The sequence below is a fragment of the Heterodontus francisci genome, chromosome 17 (assembly GCF_036365525.1).
Source record: "Heterodontus francisci isolate sHetFra1 chromosome 17, sHetFra1.hap1, whole genome shotgun sequence".
In the NCBI taxonomy this organism is placed as follows: domain Eukaryota; kingdom Metazoa; phylum Chordata; class Chondrichthyes; order Heterodontiformes; family Heterodontidae; genus Heterodontus; species Heterodontus francisci.
In genome coordinates, this window is record NC_090387.1 from 62,346,238 (window position 1) to 62,368,267 (window position 22,030).

At 41.4% G+C, this 22,030-nt stretch overlaps 1 protein-coding gene across 1 annotated transcript in view; it reads right to left on the reverse strand.

Annotated features, from left to right (window-relative positions):
* Positions 1-5,697: 5,697 nt before the first annotated feature.
* Positions 5,698-22,030, reverse strand: part of LOC137378592 (dynein axonemal heavy chain 5-like) — a 334,675-nt gene continuing 318,342 nt past the window's right edge. Inside the window, exons 77-81 of the mRNA XM_068048894.1 lie at positions 20,796-21,011; positions 17,997-18,209; positions 15,487-15,639; positions 10,506-10,740; positions 5,698-7,813 (exon numbers count right to left, since the gene is read on the reverse strand). Of these exons, the coding sequence (XP_067904995.1) occupies positions 7,662-7,813; positions 10,506-10,740; positions 15,487-15,639; positions 17,997-18,209; positions 20,796-21,011 (969 nt within the window). The 3' untranslated portion in view covers positions 5,698-7,661. The remainder of the gene's footprint in view (positions 7,814-10,505; positions 10,741-15,486; positions 15,640-17,996; positions 18,210-20,795; positions 21,012-22,030) is intronic.

Below are 22,030 nucleotides of genomic sequence, written 5' to 3' on the forward strand. Positions count from 1 at the left end.
GGCCCGGAAACTGGAAATTGTCAAAATGACGTAGGGCGTCAGAAGAGTCACGGATGTAAGTGGGAAGAGACTGGACCAGCAGAGAAAAGATGGAGTCAAGATAGGAAGAAATAAGTTCAGTGGGGCAGGAGCAGGCTGACACAATGGGTCTGCCGGGACAGTCCTGTTTGTGGATTTTGGGAAGGAGGTAGAAGCGGGCTGTCTGGGGTTGCAGGACTGAGAGGTTGGAAGCTGTAGAGGGAAATCTCCAGAGGAGATGAGGTCAGTGACAGTCCTGTGGACAGTTGCTTGATGTTCGGTGGTGGGGTCATGGTCCGGGGCAGGTAGGAAGAAATGTCAGAAAGTTGGCACTGAGCCTCTACAAGGTAGAGGTCGGTACGCCATACAACAACAGCACCACCCTTGTCTGCAGGTTTGATGACCATGTCGGGTTTAGACCTGAGAGAACAGAGTGCCTCACGTTCAGAAGGGGACATGCTTTTCCCATTACTGCTGATTTTCACATACTGTTGTGTTTAAGTGTTACAACATCACACATTCCTCAGTAATGAAAAATGTCAGCAGGCTTCAACAAGACAGAATCTAACCATCTCCCCTGACTTCCTATCCTTACTTCCCCAGCTCGCTTGCTGCTGCACACCACTCTATACTGCCATTCTTTCACTATTTTCCCCAGTGAGTGATGTCTCTTCTGATCACTTGTTTAGATTCCATCACCACTGCTTTAAAAATGGACATGATTGGAACATGGATGCCTACCACAGATAAGAATGTTTGTTTTTGGGAGAATTTCTGCGCACAATATGCAGCTTATGTTTAAACACTTGCTGCTTTAAGTTTTTGTTAAGTCTCCAGGCTCATTTGGCTAGCTGACAAAGATCCAGGTATGCTCTCGCTTCATAATGCACTTTGAAACTGAACTGCAAAAGGTCAGTCTTTACATTACCGTCTGAGACATCAGATTTTGTTGTGAAATGCTGTATTTAAGTTCTTATTGCAACAAGACTCTGCATGATGGGGGCTGACAAGTGTTTTGCTGCCATTTTTAGTTCCTACGAACTGAGTCAACAGAAGTTAAAAGTTGATACTTGTTCCATGCCCTTCATTATACCACTGAGTTGAAGTGGCTGGAAAAATACAGCATTTCACAACAAAATCTGATGTCTCAGACGGTAATGTAAAGACTGACCTTTTGCAGTTCAGTTTCAAAGTGCATTATGAAGCGAGAGCATACCTGGATCTTTGTCAGCTAGCCAAATGAGCCTGGAGACTTAACAAATCATGAAGTAATTGAATTTCCCTCTTAGGAATAATGACATTGCTTTTCCCATTATTGCTGATTTTCACATACTGTTGTGTTTAAATGTTACAACATCACACATTCCTCAGTAATGAAAAATGTCAGCAGGCTTCAACAAGAGAGAATCTAACCATCTTCCCTTGACATTCAATGGCATTACCATTGCTGAATCTCCCACTATCAACATCCTAGGGGCTACCACTGACCAGAAACTGAACTGGAGTAGCCAGATAAATACCGTGGCTGCAAGAGCAGGTCAGAGGCTAGGAATCCTGCAGTGAGTAACTCATCTCCTGACTCCCCAAAGCCTCTCCACCATCTACAGGGCACAAGTCAGGAGTGTGATGGAATACTTTCCACTTGCCTGGATGGGTGCAGCTTCAACAACACTCAAGAAGCTTGACACCATCCAGGACAAAGCAGCCCGCTTGATTGGCACCTCATCCACAAACATACACTCGCTCCACCACCGACGCACAGTGGCAGCAGTGTGTACCATCTACAAGATGCACTGTAGAAATGCACCAAGGTTCCTTCGACAGCACCTTCCAAACTCACAACCTCTACCAACTAGAAGGACAAGGCCAGCAAATGCTTGGGAACACCACCACCTGCAAGTTCCCCTCCAAGTCACACACCATCCTGACTTGGAACTATATCGCCGTTCCTTCACTGTCACTGGGTCAAAATCCTGGAACTCCCTTCCTAACAGCATTGTGGGTGTACCTACCTCACATGGACTGCAGCAGTTCGAAAAGACAGATCACCTCCACCTTCTCAAGGGCAATTAGGGATGGGCAATAAATGCTGGCCTAGCCAGCAGCACCCACATCCCATGAATGAATAAAAAAAATGTGATTTGAAACGAAGGAAAAAGATTTGTTTTAAAAGCATCATCTCTCCAAACCCAAAGTAAACTCAGGATGATTCAATCTGTTTTAATTTAATTAAGCTTTTAATTTAATTTTAATTTAAATCAAACATCAGAGGCAAGCAGGTAGGTGATTGGTTTGGGAAGAAGCTACCTGTTTGGTGAGTATCTGGTAAGTGATTAAGGTCCATTCTAATCCTAACCTTTAAAATAGTAAAGGAACTAGTGGTAAGCTTAATAAAATATATTCATATATTAAGAAGCAGAACCTCAAAAGGTAATAATCTCTGGATTATTACCTGAGCCACATGCAAATTGGCATCGGGCAAATAAGATTAGAGAAATTAATGCGTGGCTCAAAGACTGGTGTGGTAGAAGTGGGTTCTGGTTTGTGGGGCACTGGCACCAGTACTGGGGAAAGTGGTGGCTGTACTGTTGGGACGGTCTACACCTGAACCGAGCTGCGGCCAGTGTTCTAGCGAGCCGCATAACTTGGGAAGTCGAGAGGGTTTTAAACTGACTAGTGGGGACAAGGGATTAAATTTGGGAAGATATGGTAAATCAAGGAGTAGAGACAAGGCAAGAGAGAAAGGTATTAATATGGGAAATGATAAACAAACAGAGGAAGGGACAGTGCGTACAATTCTAAGAGTAAATCAACAGATAAGGCTAGAGGTTACAAAAATAATAAAAGGACAAAACTAAAGGCTCTGTGTCTGAATGCAAGTAGCATTCAAAACAAAACAAATGAACAGAGAGCGTAAATAGAAATAAATAAATACAATCTGACAGCCAGAGATGTGGCTGCAAGACGACATAGATTGGAGCCTGAATATTGAAGGGTACGTGGCATTTAGGAAGGACAGGAAGCTAGAAAAAGGTGGAGGGGTAGCTCTGTTAATTAATGATGGTATTAGCGCAATAAAGGAGGGATGACCTAAGTGCAGGAGACCAGGATGTAGAAGCAGGTTGGGTAGAGATAAAAGCAAGAAGTCACTTGTGGGAGTGGTGTACAGGCCACCTAACATTAACCACACTGTAGGAAGGGGTTATAAAGGAAGAAATAATGGTAGCTTGTCAGAAAGGTACAGCAATAACTATGGGGGATTTTAACCTACATATCAACTGGAAAAATCAGATGGGCAGAGGTAGCCTAGATGAGGAGTACATAGAATATTTTCAGGATAATTTCTTGGAACAATACATTCTGGAAGCAACTGGAGAGTAGGCTATACGAGACCTGGTATTGTGCAACGAGATACGATTAATTAATGACCTCATAGTTAAGGCACCCCTAAGTAGCAACATTCATAATATGATTGAATTTTACATTCAGTTTGAGGGAGAGAAGAGTGGGTCCAAGACTAGTATTTTAAACTTAAATAAGGGCAATTATGAGGGCATGAAAGCAGAGCTAGCTAAAGTGAATGGCAAATCAGGTTAAGGAATAGGTCAATAGAGATGCTGTGGCAGACATTTAGAGGATATTTCAGAACACACAGAATAGATACATTTCAACGAGAAAGAAAAATTCCAAGGGTGGGACCAGCATCCGTGGTTAACTAAAACAGTTAAAGATATTATCAAACTTAAAGAAAAAGCCTATAATTGCACAAAGATGGGAGGCAGGTCAGAAGATTGGACAGAATATAAAAAACAGCAAAGAATGACTAAAAGATTGATAAGGAAAGTAAAATTAGAGTACGAGAAAAAGCTAGCTAGAAATATAGAAATAATTCCGACCCAGCGGGTCAGATGGTGGCTTGGGGGGTGGCGTAAAATTGAGTGGCAGGCTCCGGGAGGCCTACCTGCCCCGATTCCGCCTCCGGACAAGTTTATGGAGGTTAGATGGGGGGGCGGGGTGGGGGGGGAGGGGGGTGGTGAGAAATGGCCCGCCTGCCCGAGGCCAATCAAGACACTTAAGTGGCCACTTAACGGCCACTTAAGGGCCCTCGCCCACCTCCACGGGTATTTTACCCATGGCAGGCAAGTGTGCTGGGGACGTGGGGATGGAGGGGGGCATGGCAGTCGGGCACAGGGTGCCCGATTGAGGGCCACCCCCGCCTCCCAACCCACCCCCGGGACCCAAGACATCCTCCTCCCACCAAAGGACCACTCCAGCCTCACCAGAGAAGGACCGAGAAAGACCAAGATCCCCTTGGTGAGGCATGCCCCTACTTACCTTCCCTCCTGGATCCATGGTGTCGGCTTGGCTGCAGTCCCAGCAGTGGCCACCGCTCCAGGTGGCGCTGCTGGGACTAAGAGCTGCCGGCCCGATGACTGGCCGGCAGCTCACTGAGGCGGGACCTCCTCCCTCAAGTGGTTGAAGCCCCGCCTCGGGACAATTAAAGCCTGGGGATCCGTAAAATACGGGACGGATCTCCAGGCTAGGCGGAAGCAGGTTTGCCACCGACTTTCACATTGGACTTCGGCTCCTGTCCATCCACAGTAAAATTCCGGCCATAGTAAGATTTTCGATAGATATTTTAAAAAGAAAAGAGTTAACAAAGTAAGCATTGGTCCTATAGAAAGTGAGTCTGGGCAATTAATAATGGATAAGGAGATGGCAGATGAATTGAACAGATATTTTGCATCGGTCTTCACTATTGAGGATACAAATAACATCCCAGTATTAGCTGTAAGTCAGGAAATGGAAGAGAGGGAGGAACTCAAGAAAATTACAATCAGCAGGGAAGTGGGACTGAACAAATTGTTGGAGCAATGAGTTGATAAGTCCCGGGTCCTGATGGACTTCATCCTCGGGTGTTAAATGAAGTGTTTAGTGAGATAGTTGATGCATTAGTTTCAATTTTCCAAAATTCCCTAGATTCATGGAAGGTTCCGTTAGATTGTAAAATAGCAAATGTAACTCCTTTATTCAAAAAGGGAGAGAGACAGAAAGCAGGAAACTGAAGGGTCACTGACCTGAAACGTTAACTCTGCTTCTCTCTCCAGACTTGCTGAGTATGTCCAGCATTTCTTGTTTTTATTTCAGATTTCCAGCATCTGCAGTATTTTGATTTTATTAAACTATAGGCCAGTAAGCTTAACATCTGTCTTAGGGAAAATGTTGGAAGCTATTATTAAAGACGTTATAGCAGGGCATTTAGAAAACTTCAAGGTAATCCACAGAATGCAGGTATTCAAACCCAAAAGAATGCTGAAGCATCGCGTATATTTTTACAGATTGCTAAATATCAAAGTGATTCAAACAAATATAGGAGTTGACCCCTGCTACTATAACTAAACATGCACCAACAACTAGAATAGTGAAGAGTTGTTCCACCTTGCAGTATAAAGCACATTGTGGCAGTGTACTAAAGCACTGACAACTTTTTTGTGACCTATAGAATCCTGCATTTTCACGTAGCTAATTATGTTTAATGAAACGTGTGTGTGTGTGTGTGTGTGTGTGTGTGAAGATACTGTCACATTATAAATAAGACGATTCTTAGTTTCATGTGGTAGTCAGTTAGTGATCCTGAGGTGAAACCCCAGGTGCAATGAAAAACAACAAATTACAATGTCAAGTTGCAAAATTTATAAGCTGTGGTTCCACATTAATGCATAAGATTTTGGAAGGCAAACCAAAGCTTTAATTATTACAGTAACAAGCTCCATTCAAGGGCAGTAATACTTGCATGCTTCATCACTTTCATTACTTACTGTGCAAAATAATGGAAATTTTTACGATGCAGTGAAAATGCACATCCTCATTTTGAATCACATTTTCTGTTACTTTCTCCAGCAAACACATGATGTCTCTCAAAGTAATTACTTCCCCGCAGTTTTAAATAATTACTAACCAGTGGTTATGTATATTGACACTGATAATTCCAGTCAAATAGGCAACAAGGAGCTCTCCACAGATTTTACGTTATTATTTCCAGAAGGAAGGATTATCATTAAGGCACCAAGTGAATGCAGGGCCTTCTGTGGAGTCAGTTGGTTCCCACACTTGCAGCAATTAAATAAAAAGCACGAGAAGCATGCTGACTGTACAGCATCATTAGCAAAGCTTAGTCATTTTTGAGCTCATTAGGTGCATTTTAATATTTTAACAAGTGACTCAGCTAGTGTGTCCTAAATAGCCCATCAGCTGATTGCTACTTGTAATACATTCCATCTCGCAGAAAGTGCAGAGTAAAATTGTTCTTCCCTGCAAGTACATCAAGGAAGGGAGAAAAAAGTAACTCAATTATGATACTCCTAATGAGAAGAAATTCACATCTTTAAAAGCATCCGCAAGACTCCCTGTGACCACGTGGGTTTCCGCTGGGTGCTCCAGTTTCCTCCCACAGCCAAAAGCTTGCAGGTTGATGGGTAAATTGGCCATTGTAAATTGCCCTTAGTGTAGGTAGGTGGTAGGAGAATGGTGGGGATGTGGTAGGGAATATGGGATTAATGTAGGATTAGTGTAAGTGGGTGGTTGTTGGTCGGCACAGACTCAGTGGACCGAAGGGCCTGTTTCAGTGCTGTATCTCTCTATGACTCTAAGAGGTTTCTCCAGTTCTGCCCAACAGCTTTGGAGCTTGGAGAGTCAGGGAATAGACAATGAAAGCATCAAGAGGCTTTTCTGGGATAAATAAATGGATACAATTCATGAACTTCTTGGCTGAGATATTAACTGTAGCAAGTTACAAGCCTTCATAGGGGTAAGTCACAGCTGAATACTTCCTCTATAACAAGTTAGCATTTCACCACCAGCTGCAGAAAGCTGAGTCAGGTCAGGGCTGCCCAAGTTAGGGTGAGTAGAATGAAGACTAAAAAGTCACTGCTTGGAAAAAATCAAGAGTGTGCAATGATTAGATAATCTGACATAGATGAGTGAGATAGTAGTAGTTAATGTACCACACTTGCATTGGCCAGTTATGTTAACACAATCAAAAAAGTATTGGGAAAGTGAAGCTTTTGTTCTGTTAATTTGCTCCTATTAAACCCACTGTCCTTGAGGTGGATGATGTTCAAACCTACTATGTCACCCAGTTCTCAGGGGAAACATATATCACTAAAGCACTGCAATACAACACTTAACTAGGTTCAATTGCTTCATTTTAATTGTTACAACAAACAAATTTCACTCAATGAGTAATGCCAGGCACTTGAGACCTTTTGATGATATGGAACCAGAACAGGTGTTTGGAACCAGATCTTTGCTGCAAAACCCCTAATCACTAACATTTATAGTTGAACATTACTCAGCCAGGCTGTGTGTGACAATTACTAATAAGTACTTAAGGTTGCAAAAAAAAGATATCATTTTTGTATGTTTAACCAATAGCTTTCATCTGTTGCCAAATCAATCATAATACGAGGATAGAATGACAATTCATACATTGCAATTGGATAATAGTCAACTGGAGTATAGTTGTTGGTGTATACCAGTGATAATTTCTGGTCAACATAGATCCCTCACCATTTGTGTCCTGCAATTGGTCCATTCCCATGATTACATCATACAGTATAGTATGTAGAATTCATCTGTCCATCTTATTTCACATCACAGAGCAATGCAACACCTCTCAGTACCCAGTGATCAGGAGACCGGTTTGTTTTCAAGTCAACAGTGGCAATATAGTTCAGATCTGTTCTCACAGGCTTTTTATAAATAGGACAAGAATACACCCATGTATTTTTAGAACCTGTAAAAAGGACAAAAAAAACATAGGCTACCAATTGTGATAAAGTTTTATCCAAGAAATATAAAGGATTGGATCAAGCCAATAAAAGCTGTACAGTAGGCTATGATGTGATTTATATTTCATCTGATTTTGGCTATGATGCTGTATGCTGAATCTATATTTTATTCTAGTACCAACTGTATTTGCAAATCAGATCCTCCACTTTCATTAAAAGCAGCATTTTCTAGCACAGAAAGCTTTTCGGCCCAGTGCATCTTAACCAGGTCTCTTAAACAGCCATTCATTTATTACCATTTCTCTCGCATTTCAAATTTTTTCTTCAAAAATATTTATCCATTTCCCTTTGACTCTGTTTCCATCATTGTTTCTGGTAGGATATATATATATTTTATATATTCGTATGGCTGGGGAAGCAGTTATAGTTCAATGTCGAGGTTAACAATCCATTCAACGGTTCAGTTGGCGCAGTGTGAATAGTTGTAATGCCACCAGGAATGGATTTGTCAGGACAAGAGTTCAATATGTGGGTGATGGTCTGACTAGGATGGCCACAGTCACAATTTGAGCTGGTCCTCATGTTCCACTTGTGGAACAAGTGGCCACATCTTCCTTGGCCCGTCCTCAAGCGATTGAGGGTTGTCCAGATTTTCCGTGGGAGGTTGAAACCTGGGATTTCACCACTCTGGCCAGTTACCAGGTTGCGGTTGGTGATGTTAGCAGTCAACCAAGAGGTGCACCATTGAGAGGTGGGTCTGTCGTCAGTTTGTAGGGTGTAGAGTGCGTTCCTGTAGGGGTTATGAGATTTCAGGCGAGTGCATGGAGGTTTTTTTGAGGTCCTGTATCAATGGGCGTACTACTTTAGCTGTCAGGCGGTGGTGCTCTTTGAAGAGAATGTTTTCCCTGCGGTTATCAAGAGGCTCAACGTGTGCTAATACAGGAAGCCACCCGAGCTGTGTTGGTCTCAACATTCCAGAAATAATCCTCATGATTTCCCGGAGGTGATATCTACCATGTTTGTGTAGCGGCTCCTGAGCCAAGTTGAGCAGCAGTACAATGCTGTTGGGTAGACCAAGACGAGTGAAACAATGCATAGTGTGTTGGCTTTGCTGCCCCAGGTGGTACCACCAGTTTCCTTATGAGATTCACTCTTGTCTTGACTTTGGTTCTGGTGATGTTGCCAGTCAGTCAATGTATGGTCAAGAGTGATGCCAAGGTATTTTGGCATTGGGTCATGGGTGACTGGTCATCCACAGAACTGGAAGTGAAGTCCTTCCCTGGCCTTCGAATTGTTCAGGTGGAAGGCTGAAATGACAGTCTTGGCAGCATTTGGTCGGAGTCTCCGTTTTCTGAAGTAGGCTTCCAGAGAACACAGATCTTCAGTGAGTGTTTCTTCAATGTCCTGAAGTTCTTTAGCCTGGTAGGCCAAGGCCAAGTCGTCAGCATATATGAAAAGTCGTGACTTTGTGGGAGAGAGGTCACTGGTATGTAGAAGTGGGCCGTTGCGAGAATTGATGGCAGTTTCTATGTATCTGCTGTAGGCATCCCAGTTGTCATTCCACAGATTCCAGCCAGGTTTTGGCTTTGAATTTATGGATGGTAGCTGAAGGCCAATATGGATGAGGCTTGGGCGATGTTGGAAGTGGGGTAGATGAGCAGCACTTGTTGGGACCACATCAGCGTTTGGCTGTTGTTGTCATGGGTTGTGAAGCAAAGATCAGATGAGTAGTCCTTCTTCCACCTGGTGGAATGGAATGTGCCAGGCTGCTCTGCATAGTACACAAGTTTTAGGTCATGCACGGAGGCCCAGTATGACAGTTGTTCTCTAGCAGTGTTGTTGTCTGGTAGGGTAATCCATGTCCTAACAACCCTATGTATAAAGAAAATTTCCTAACTTCTCCCTTCATTCTTTTGCTGATTATCTTAAATTTGCACCTTTAGTTATTAACTCACCAATCAGTGAAATTTTGGCAGGTAACTTAATGAACCTCCTCCCAACCTCAGAAAATTTGCTTGGGATAGCGCTGAAATCAACCCCATTGGTTGGTTTTTGGGCTGGTTATTTGTTCTTGCACTTGGTTTCTTACTGCAACTTGCAATATTTTCCTGTACCTATAGATATTCCAGTGATTTAACCAAATATTATGGACACACTCAACATGGTGGTAAATTACATGTTCTACACATGCACATTTGGTGCATATTTCTTTACATTGTGATCTTCTGCATGGATTTATTTCATAAGATGTGAAACAAAAATGATGGAAAATTGAGATTGTGAAATATGTGGGCCATGATTTTGCAGTTGTAATGATGGCAAAACCCGTCATTACTGTTGTGAAACTGACAGCAACTTTGGCATCCGTACATACCAGTTAAACCGTTAGAAATCCAGTTACGTCCTATTCAATAAAGCTTAACTTTTTCAAGGTTTTTTAACAGTGAGACTAATAGCGTAAAAGTGGTAGTTAATGTCAATTCAAGTGATTTCAGAAAGTTTCCATCTGTAAGACTTCAACAGTGCACCCTGTGGAGCAGCAGGGAATCACTGAGAGCAACTTCTGGATTTCTGTGACATAAATGCTGTGGAGACTGAATTGAAGACTTTAAAATCCAACTGCCAATGCTATAAGACAAATTGTAAGTGCAATATATTTCAATGCAGTGCTAAGTGTGAACAATTTTTCCAACTTACTGTTGCGGTTAATAGCAGAGAAATGAATAATGGGCAGAATTTCAAACAGAACTTTTGGTTTGGATTCTGTCAGTCTGTTGTTACGCCGATCCCATCCAGCACCTTCAAGATACAGGCCATAGACATAGACTCCTTCAGAAGGAGCCTGCATAATATCTTCCTTTGATGATCTAGTGACATCATTGTGAAGCACCACACTGTCCAGAGCCCAGCCCTTATGCAGCCGAGTAACTTCCTGTTATTAGTTAAAAGAAAATCTCATGTTAACACACAATGCACAGGAAGTTGACTAATCATCTTGCCATTAAGCAGCAACAATCTAAAGTGGTATTGATCCCACAAGACTCCCTTGAAGGCCCTAGTTGATTCTTGTTAAATACTAATTATAAAATGTCAACCAAAGCATTGGATCTGTTCAACGTGACTTGAAATGTTAAAGATGGCATCAGTGGTGACTTTAGAGTCTTGGCCTTTTAATGAGACATTGTAAAGAAGTCAAACTTTGTACTTTTCCTTTGGTGAATTTTGCACTCTTCAAGGTAAAGAAGGCCAGCACTGAAAAATGCAAAATCCAATTGAGATAACATTAAGATTGGCAAGTCACACACAATATAACCAGGTGCATCAGAAAGCTATCTTAATTCTGCTCATCTGTGTCCTTAACTTCTACCTCAGATGTACATTCTCTGATACAAAGTAGTGTAAATAATTTAATGTACATCAACTGTGAACATTATGCCCTCTCCAAATGATACAATTAATTTAATGCAGAACTATGGAGAATTTTATACTATCGCCCCACGCTCACGAGGAACTGAGCTGATACAGCTCAAATGTATTGCACATAGAATTCTTATAGCAGGTGCAAAGAAGGGAAGAGAAGTATGTTGGCACTGACTTACCAATGAAATTGAAATCATCATCAGTGTTAATTGTATATTAATTGAGTGTTTAATTGTGTTCAGCTGGTGGGCATTAACTGGGAATTCACTTGTGCGATATATAGGGGCAGTCTGAAACTGTAGTGATTGGGTTTGGAGGTGCATGTTTGTAATGTATGTGTTGATAAATAAAAGCTTCTAAGTATGTAAGGAAAAGGCTCCAGTTCTATCCCTTGCCACCTGGCTATTGTGAATAGAACAATCAGTTTGATGCCTTCTTTCAGGTAGCTGTTGCAAGGAGGATATTTTTCATCTGTCCCTCCAAGGAAATTAAGGACCTGCTTTACTGTGGTCCAAATTGTCTCTTGTTGATATATGTGAATCAAAGGCTGCAAAGTTTCCATCATATCTTTATTGCCTCAAACCACATTGAATGGATTTCACATTTTATAGCTGGTATTAAAAGAGTCAACCAGGGTGTAGAAAAAGTCAGAAAATATTGAAAATACTCTGTAGTTCTGGCAGCATCTGTGGAGAAAAAAAGTTAATATTTCAGGTTGATGGCCCTTCATCAGACCGGGGAGTACTTTGAGACGGACCCATCACAGACCTTCCCCTTTGTTCTTTCCTCCCCTCCCGTGCACCCCACTTTCCCTGGATTGCTTAAAAAATGTTACATCTTTAAGTGTTCACAGTTCTGACGAAGGGTCACCGACTTGAAATGTTAATTCTGTTTCTCTTTCCACAGATGCTGCCAGACCTGATTAGTATTCTCAGCACTTTTTGTTTTTATTTCAGATTTCCAGCATTTGCAGTGTTTTGCTCTTGTAGAGAAATTCATGTAGCTTCAATACCACTCTGGATGGAGAATTTGTTCAAGATGGCATTACTGAAAGTTTGGAGCAATACTGCCTGAAGTCAAAGAGATGTTACTTTGACATTGGAAAATGCTGAGCCTCCTTCAGTACCACATGTTGCTAAAGGCCTGGGTATGAGCTGAATTGTACGAATTGCAGAAAACCTCAACACTTTTTTGCTGACATTGAATCATTTCACATTGTAACTGGGTCAGCACAGTTAACATAGTGTGCTCTGATGATCAACTATGATGTCCTTGTGCAGGAGCACTTGTAGTGCTCATTTTTGGTGTTTTGAACGTGAACTGGATTCTGAGCTTTCTTGGACTATTTTTAGAACTTCTCTCCAGAGTGTAAGGTGGTAAAGTATGGACATCTATTATGAAACAGAATACTCAATTATCAGCTTGGTTTAGTTGGTAGCAGTCTCGCCTCTAATTCAGGAAATTCTATACGTTAGAGGTACTGTATTTGGATCAAAAGTTAAACTGAGGATCTGCCGGTCTGTTCAGGTGATTCAAGTGAATGCAAAAGAGCCTAAAACACTATTTGGAAAAGAGCAGGGATGTCCTGGTCAACATTCTTTCATCAACCAACACCACTAAAAACAGATGAACTGATCATTCCTCTCATTTATTGTTTTTGAGACCTTGCTTTGCAAAATTGGTTGCCATATTAACCTACATAAAATAACAATAGAGGTGCCATTACACACTAGATTTATTCTATAGGCCACCAACTAGTGGGATAGTTATAGCGGAGCAAATTTGCAGGGAAATTACAGAGAGGTTCAAGAACTATAGTGCAGTGTTAATGAGGAACTTCCATTATCCTAATATAGACTGGGATAGTAATGGTGTAAAGGGCAGAGAGGGGAAAGAGTTTCTGAAATGTGTTCAGCAGAACTTTCAGGATCAGTATGTTTCTGGCCCAACGAGGAAGGAGGCATTGCTGAATCTGGTTCTGGGGAATGAGGTGGGTCAACTGGATCAAGTGTCATTTGGGGAATATTTAAGGAATGGTGTTCATAGTATCATAAGATTTAGATTAGCTATGGAAAAGGACAAGGAGAAATCTAGAGTAAAAATACTTAATTGGAGGAGAACTAATTTCAGTGGGTTCAGAGTGGATCTGACCTGGAATCAAAAATTGGCAGAGAAAACTGGAATCAAACAATGGGCTGCCTTTAAAGAGGAAATGGTTTGGGAACAACCAAATTGCTTTCCCATGAGGGGGCATGTGTCAGATGCCAGGTGTATAATACAAGTGAGAACCTGGCTGAATATAGAAAGTTCAGAGGGGAAATGAAAAAGGAAGTAAGAGGCGCAAAGATAGAGTATAATAAGAGACTGGCAGCTAACATGAGAGGGAATACAAAAGTCTTCTATCGGGGTAAAAATAGTAAAAGGTAGTAAGATGAGGGGTGGCCCGATTAGGGACCAAAAAGGAGACCTATGCATGGAGGTGGGGGGAATGGCTGAGGTATTAAATGAATATTTTGCATGTGTTTTTACCAAGAAAGAAGATGCTGCCAAAGCCACAGTGAAAGCAGAGATAGTTGATTTATTTGATGGGCTAAAAATTGATAAAGAGGAGCTACTAGAAAGGCTGACTGTACTTAAAATTCATAAGTCACCCAAGGATGCTGAGGGAAGTAAAGGTGGAAATTGCGGAGGTATTGGGCATAATCTTTCAATTCTCCTCTGATACATGGGTGGTGTCAGAGGACTGGAGAATTGCAAATGTTACACCCTTGTTCAAAAAAGCATGTAAGGATAAGCCCAGCAACTATAGGCCAGTCAGTTTAACCTCCGTGGTGGGAACGCTGTTAGAAACAATAGTCCAGGACACAATTAACAGTCACTTTTACAAATATGGATTAATTGAGGAAAACCAGCATGGCTTTGTTAAAGGCAACTCATCTTTAAGTAACTTGCTTGAGTTTTTTGACAGGCAACAGAGAGGTTTTATGAGGGTAATGTGGTTGATGTGGTGTACATGGACTTCCAAAAGTCGTTTGATAAAGTGCCATAAAATAGACTTGCCAGCACAGTTGATGCCCATGGAATAAAAGGAACTCTGGCAGCATGGATACAAAATTGGCTAAGTAAAAGGAAACAGACACTAGTGATGAATGCCTGTTTTTGGGCTGGAGGAAGTGGTATTCCCCAGGGGTTGGTACTAGAACCACCGCTTTCCTTAATCTATTTTAATGACTTAGACGTGGGTCTGCAGGGCACAATTTCAAAATTTGCAGATGACACAAAATTTCTCAGTATTGTGAACTGTGAGGAGGATAGTGATAGACTTCAAGAGGACATAGACAAGTTGGTGCAATGGGTGGACAGGTGTCAAATCAAATTTAATGCAAAGTGTGAAGTGATAAATCTATGTATGAAGAACAAGGACAGGTAAAATAATCCAAAGGGTACAATTCTAAAGGGGGTGTAGGAATAGAGACCTGGTGGTATATATGCACAAATTATTGACGGTAGCAGAGCAGGTTGAGAAAGTGGTTAAGAAGGCATACGGGATCCTGGGATTTATAAATAGAGGCATAGAGTACAAAAGCAAAGCATCTATGAAGAACCTTCATAAAACACTGGTTTGGCCTCGTCTGAAGTATTGTGTTCCATTCTGAGCACCATACTTTAGGAAGAATGTGAAGGCATTAGAGAGGGTCCAGAAGAGATTTATGAGAATGGCTCTCGGGATGAGGGACTTCAGTTATGTGGGTAGATCGAAGAAGCTGGGATTGTTCTTAGTGCAGACAAGGTTGAGAGGATATTTGGTAGAGATGTTCAAAATCATGCGGGGTCCAAACAGAGTAGATAGGGAGAAACTGTTCCCATTGGCAGAAGAGTAGAGAACCAGGGTGCACAGATTTAAGGTAATTGGCAAAAGGACCAAAGGCAACATGAGGAAAAACCTTTTTACTCAGCAAGTGGTTATGATCTGGAATGCAGTGCCTGAAAGGGTGATGGAGGTAGCTTCAATCAGGGCTTTCAAAAGGAAATTGGATAAGCACCTGAAGGGAAAAGCTTTGCAGGGCTAAGAGGAAAAGGCGGGGAAGTGGGATTAGTTAAATTGATAAAGGGTCACTGACCTGAAAGGTTAACTCTGCTTCTCTCTCCACAGATGCTGCCAGACCAGCTGAGTATTTCCAACATTTCTTGTTCTTATTTTAGTTAAACTGCTCTGTGTTGAGATTAACTAGATGTAAATGAAGGGTTATTGTCTGACCTGTCTCATAGCTGTAAGAAATCCTTGAGGATTGAAGAAACCTGTCATCCAGAAGCAGTTTGGCCTCCCTTCAAAAACCCAAGAGTGGAACTGATGGTTCCTTTCCAATAACTCAGTGTACCAGAATCCCAAAGTACTTGAAGCCCAAGATGCCTTTATAAAATTGAAAAGGAAACTATAAAACAATACCAGCACATTGAATACAGATTCAATACTTTCAAATGTTTCATAACTAGAAACTGTACATTGCTAAAGATATTGCACAATATATATTTGTGTAAGAATTCTTTTTTTGCAAAACATTCAACTGTTGAATGTGAGGTAATGCATTTTGGAAGGTCAAATGCAGGTGGGAAGTATACAGTAAATGGCAGAATCCTTAGGAGTATTGACAGGCAGAGAGATCTGGGCGTACAGGTCCACAGGTCACTGAAAGTGGCAACGCAGGTGGATAAGGTAGTCAAGAAGGCATACAGCATGCTTGCCTTCATCGATCGGGGCATAGAGTATAAAAATTGGCAAGTCATGCTGCAGCTGTACAGAACTTTAGTTAGGCCAGACTTAGAATATTGCGTGCAATTCTGGTCGCCACACTACCAGAAGGACGTGGAGGCTTTGGAGAGGGTACAGAAGAGGTTTACCAGGATGTTGCCTGGTTTGGAGGGCATTAGCTATGAGGAGAGGTTGGATAAACTCGCATTGTTTTCATTGGAACGACGGAGGTGGTGGGGCGACATGATAGAGGTTTACAAAGTTATGAGTGGCATGGACAGAGTGGATAGTCAGAAGCTTTTTCCCAGGGTGGAAGAGTCAGTTACTAGGGGGCATAGGTTTAAGGTGCGAGGGGCAAAGTTTAGAGGGGATGTGCGAGGCAAGTTCTTTACACAGAGGGTGGTGAGTGTCTGGAACTTGCTGCCAGGGGAGGTGGTGGAAGCAGGTACGATAGCGACGTTTAAGAGGCATCTTGACAAATACAGGAATAGGATGGGAATAGAGGGATACGGTCCCCGGAAGTGCAGAAGGTTTTAGTTTAGGCAGGCATCAAGATCGGCGCAGGCTTGGAGGGCCGAATGGCCTGTTCCTGTGCTGTACTGTTCTTTGTTCTTTGTTTGTTGGAATGTTTCCAGGTCATTTTTTGATGGTGTAAACACATTGAGAAATGCATGGGCACATCAATAAATATTCATTCAATCTACTGACTCATCTTGCTAAGAAGAGGAACTGGTATGTATAGTATAATTTCAACATAGGTTGTATCTCCCTTTGCACTGCCCAAGTAAAGAACTTTAATCATAACCTCAGAAGAACACCCTGTATTGCACTGGAATACAATTTCTGTTTCCCAGACCACACATCCTTATGGCTGACCATGCTTCAGGAATAATCAAACATCGATTAATTTATAAGTGTTTGTATGGAATCCAATTTGTGATTTATTTTGGAAATGCTATGTAGAACCAGAAAAGTTAATTGAATCCGCGATCATACACGTTAGAAGCAGCAGAGTCCACTGCAGAGACAACTATATAAAAATAGTGGGGGAAATTGCTGATAGAAAGCATCATCAACAGGAATATAAGCATTAAGATTAAATTTGTACATGATAAGGAAGGAAATTTGGCTACATTATGGTAGTCATAGTGAAACTGTTAGGCCCTACAATGGATTAAGAGTGGGTGTAGAACCTGTCAAACTGTGTGCTGATCCCAGCATATGCACAACATACTGACTACCCCAATGTACCCTTCTGTTAGTACCCATGTCGCCCTCTCTAAGTGCTACGTGACCAACTGCATAGTGACTTTATAAAATATAAGTTTAAAAAGTCAGCATTTGTTCAAAATAGAGTAGAGAATAACAATAGACAAAAGGGAATGGTACGGTTATAGGATCTGCTAAGCTCCCCTCTTATCTCAACATCAGAAATTGAACATGAGTTTCAGGTCAATAGATGATCTTCTGTCTCTGATCAACTTCCTGATACACATATAATGGTCAACAAATTGTGAAACCTGCCTCCTGTGGGAAACCTCTCTTCTTGATTATAAATCTGACTACTGAGCTTAACTTCCAACACATCAATCATAGCATTGTTACAGCTAACTTTTAACATCTACTTAGATCACATAATAATTATAAACAGTTTAATTCTTAATGTTAATCACTTGCCACAACTACATAGTTAGTAAATGAACAACGACTTTAACCTGATGCCACTGTATGTTGGTGTACCAGTGTGCTACATCATAGAAGGGTAGGATGTGGACTTGTGCCTGTGATCCACAAGTAATTTCATTATATCTTTCAGGTTATTTGAGGAGTGGCATTTAAGAAAGATGAAGGAATTAATCAGGCCAAACTTCTGGAAGAAGTTTGTTGCCTCATCTTCTGGCAGAAATTGAACTTGTGTGGAAGAGTGATGTAAAAATGATAGTTTGGTTTGGAAGCTACTCCATCCCAATTACCACAAGAAAGAAATATTGTGCATATTTATGAAGCTTCTTTCTTACTTTTAGCCACCTGGCTGGTATATGTGCATCATACATGCAGTCTAGTGCATCTCGCAGGTTGTCACTCATAATAATCGAACCATCTATGGCCAGTTTCAGATCCATTAGTGTGTTGCGCACCAATGAAATCACTTGCTGCATGCGATCGATTTCCTGATGGAGGAAGATGTTCATTGGCTGAAAAATACCCATCTTTGCCAATCTTTCTTTAACCTGAAGTAAGGAAAGTAATGAGACAATATTAATTAATTATATTTATATCGCACACTGTTGTGGTTCAGAAACATCTCAAAGGGCTTCACACACAGCAAATTATTTCAAACTGTAGTCACCATCATTACATAGGTAAATGTAGCAGCCATTTTTTCACAAATGGAAAATGAGACAATCAATCTGCTCATCTGTTTTTGGTAGCACTGGTTGAGGGAGAAATGTTGGTCAGAATGCTGGGAAACTCCTTGTTCTTCTTCAAACAATGCCACGGGATCTTTAACAATTTGGTTTAGCATCTCCTCCAAAGGTGCCACCTTCAAACATACAGCACTCCCTCAGTACTGCATTGGAATGCCAGCCTAGAATATGTGCTGAAATCCTGGAGTGGGTTTGAACATACAAACATTCATCTCAGAACCAAGCATACCACCTAACGTAATAACAGTGAATGTCTTTTATACCATTAGTTGTGGACTTTCTCAATCTTCTAAATAGAAATTCTAATAGAAAAAATACAATATCCTATGGCAGTTTAATTAATTTATCCCTTAACAAATACTAATTTATCTTCACCTCACAACCAATCACAATCACATGCACAATCAAAAGCTCAAGGGAATCTGCAGACTTTAGGCAACCTATAATTTGGAGCATCAGCCTGCAGAGTTGTTAGTTACAGCTTTGAACAAACATGGGAAATAACTCTGCTTCTCTTTCCACAGATGCTGCCAGACCTGTTTTAGATTAGATTAGATTAGATTAGATTAGAGATACAGCACTGAAACAGGCCCTTCGGCCCACCGAGTCTGTGCTGAACATCAACCACCCATTTATACTAATCCTACACTAATCCCATATTCCTACCAAACACCCCCTGCTGAGTGGTTCCAGCATTTCTTGTTTTTATTTCAGATTTCCAGCATCCGCAGTATTTTGCTTTTATTATGGAAAATAACCATCTCATTCACAATGCAAAAATAACAGTCATGACACTTGCACACAATTTCCTGCTAGACGATGAGACAACAGCAACAAATTTGATCCTTGGTCACAAGTCTTACAGATCATGGGCAACCCTAGGAAAAACTGAAAACTATCGTGGGCTGAATTTTACAAGTGCGCCACAGGTCGCGGTGGCGTACTCTGATAGCGGTGTGCATCCCACGCAGATGCGCCATCCCTGAGCCCCTGCGATATTACGTGCAGGGGCTGATTTAAATAGAGAGGGCAGAACGGTTGCCCCCAATGACGTAGAGGGGGCGGCCGCTGTGGCCCCAGCAATGGCATCCGGTGCCACCGCACAGGCGCCGGTGCCATTTTTAAAGGGCTTTAAGCCCTTACAATTAATTTTTAAAGGTACATTAGTAGTAATTTTTATTGAATATAAAATTAAGTGATGGAGGCCCTTCCCTAACTGCCCCCAATGGTCATTTCATTGCCCGAGATAACCAAAACATACCTTTTTCCTTACCCCAACCTTACCCCTCAACCCCTTCCCACCATCCCCACATCTAATCAAAATTGTTTTTCCTGCACCCCCACCCCTCCCGCCTTGAAAATTTTACTCCTCACCCTTCCCCACCAGGTTCCCACCTCGGAACTCCGTATGGAATTCCGAAGGCGAGCGAAGCACGAATGGCAGCCGTAAAATCGGCATGGGATGACCGCCGCCTGCAGGTAAGTTTATTTGCATAGTATTAATATTAATTTACATATGAAGATGAAGGGCCCACCGCCAGGTGGCCAGGATGCCGCACCAAGGTCCCCCCTCCACCGGTAATATGCAGCAAGCCCATCTTGACGTCGTGGGTCGAGACGGACCTCTCCCCACAGAATCCTACCGGCCCCTGCGCCGAAACCTGCAGCGTCAAGGGGCCGGTAAAATTCAGCCCAGTGAGTTAAACAGCAGGTTTACTGCTAGGAGTCAGTGTTCATTGCTGCAGGGTGACCAGTTGTTAATACTAAGGGGCTGTTAATTTTTCCTCCCATTTTTTTCACTGATGGTATGATACTGGCGTGTCTGTTTAGAGTTGCCTTGGATAGACTTGTATTCAAAGCACTCTACCTTCCCTGCAATATACAAACATCACCAATATTTGGGGGCAAACATCATGCAACAGTCAAATTCTGGCATACATGCTATAAACCTGGGATGGACAAGATAATAGAAAACCCAATATATGCATGTATTTCACAAAGAGCAGCTTTTTTGTTAAATATTGTTGTGCTTTGTTTAAGAAATTAATACATTTTATGTTATATGTTCTCAGCACATTTTCAGCTTTGTTATAATATTGAAAAGCAATAATAAGGATACTGAATGTGAGAACACTTCGTATTGTTTAATTATTTTAATAATGCACAATTGAGCAGTGTTATTGTAATAGTTTCTGACTCATCTAATCCAACTCTACAATGACATAAAACATGCATAGTGTTTACATGCAATACCTTCATCCTGTGAGTTCCAGATCTACAAATACATTTTGCAAAATGAAATTTCAGTTAGTCTGTGTTTTCAAGCACATGAAAGATCTAAGATTACCATTTTAAATACTAAGAATTAGGATTTCCCACACAACTTACTTCATAAATTATGTAATCTGGAGGTAATCTCATCAACATGTCATTAGCTAGATGGGCAACAACAGCCTCCTGTGTTTCTCCGACCCCTGTTGAACTGTCCTTTGGTTGGATGCTGAGAATTGTATCAAGCACATCTTGGGCTAGTTTCCTTTGATAAGTGATGTCAGCATTAGGATGGAGGCCGAAGACCTCTGGTGTGTCATATGCTGGCAGACTCTATTAAGACAAAAATATATTAAGCCTACAGACATAATTTCCAACTTATTTATTTGAGTTATGAAAAATCAACTTGTTTGTAGATTTCGGGTTGTAGGTTAGAGGGAGAATTTGTGTGGTTTGTCGTAACTTCATTGGAAGCACTGGAGAAGCAGCATTGATAGCCATTTTTAGCTGTATATAGGGTTTCTCCCAAACCCAGAAGGGTGTGGAGGATGGGTCAATTGAAATTTTTAAGACTGAAATCAATAGATTTTTGTATGAGTATCAAGGGTTATGGAGCAACAGCGAATAAATGGAATTGTGGTACAGTCAGCCATGATCTATCTGAATGGTAGATGTGGGAACAGAACGATGGGGATAGAACAATGAGAACATTTAAAGTGAGCTGCAGAGGCAGCTTATCAGCAAAAGCTGACTAACAAACAGAAACTATTAGGACAGCTGTATACTGCTTAATAATAACCCTTTGTATGACAGTCAGCCTAACAGTTCACAAGGAGATAAGGGGATGGGAAACTGGAGTAAGAAGTTAAAACAAATTGACAAGGCAGTCCCCGACACCAAGAAACTGCAGAAGTTTGTAGACCAATTGGGAACAAAGAGTAGGTGTTACTGATTTGTATGAATAACTATAATAAGGCTTGATTTGGTGCGAAAGGTGGGTTAGTTCAGTGTGTGTGTTGCTTTTAGTTTTAGTTTAGTGCAGTTTAGTTCAGTTCATTGTTAAGTTTTCTGAAGATGTAACAATTAAGTACTGCAATAAAGTTTCTTAAAGCCTCAGTCGGACTTCATCTCTCTTTGTGCAACTAATGGGATCCAACAGGCTTAAGCGGATGAATAACCTACTCCTCTTCCTATGTTAACAAATCAATCCTAACAAGCATGCAGCCATTTATCAGATTACATTTTCATAATTGATCCACTGTATCTATAGATGAGATTACAGAAGGTAAAAACGTCTTGATGTAGATTATTTTCCTTTACTCTTAATCCCCAGAGGAACATTTTTAACTCCA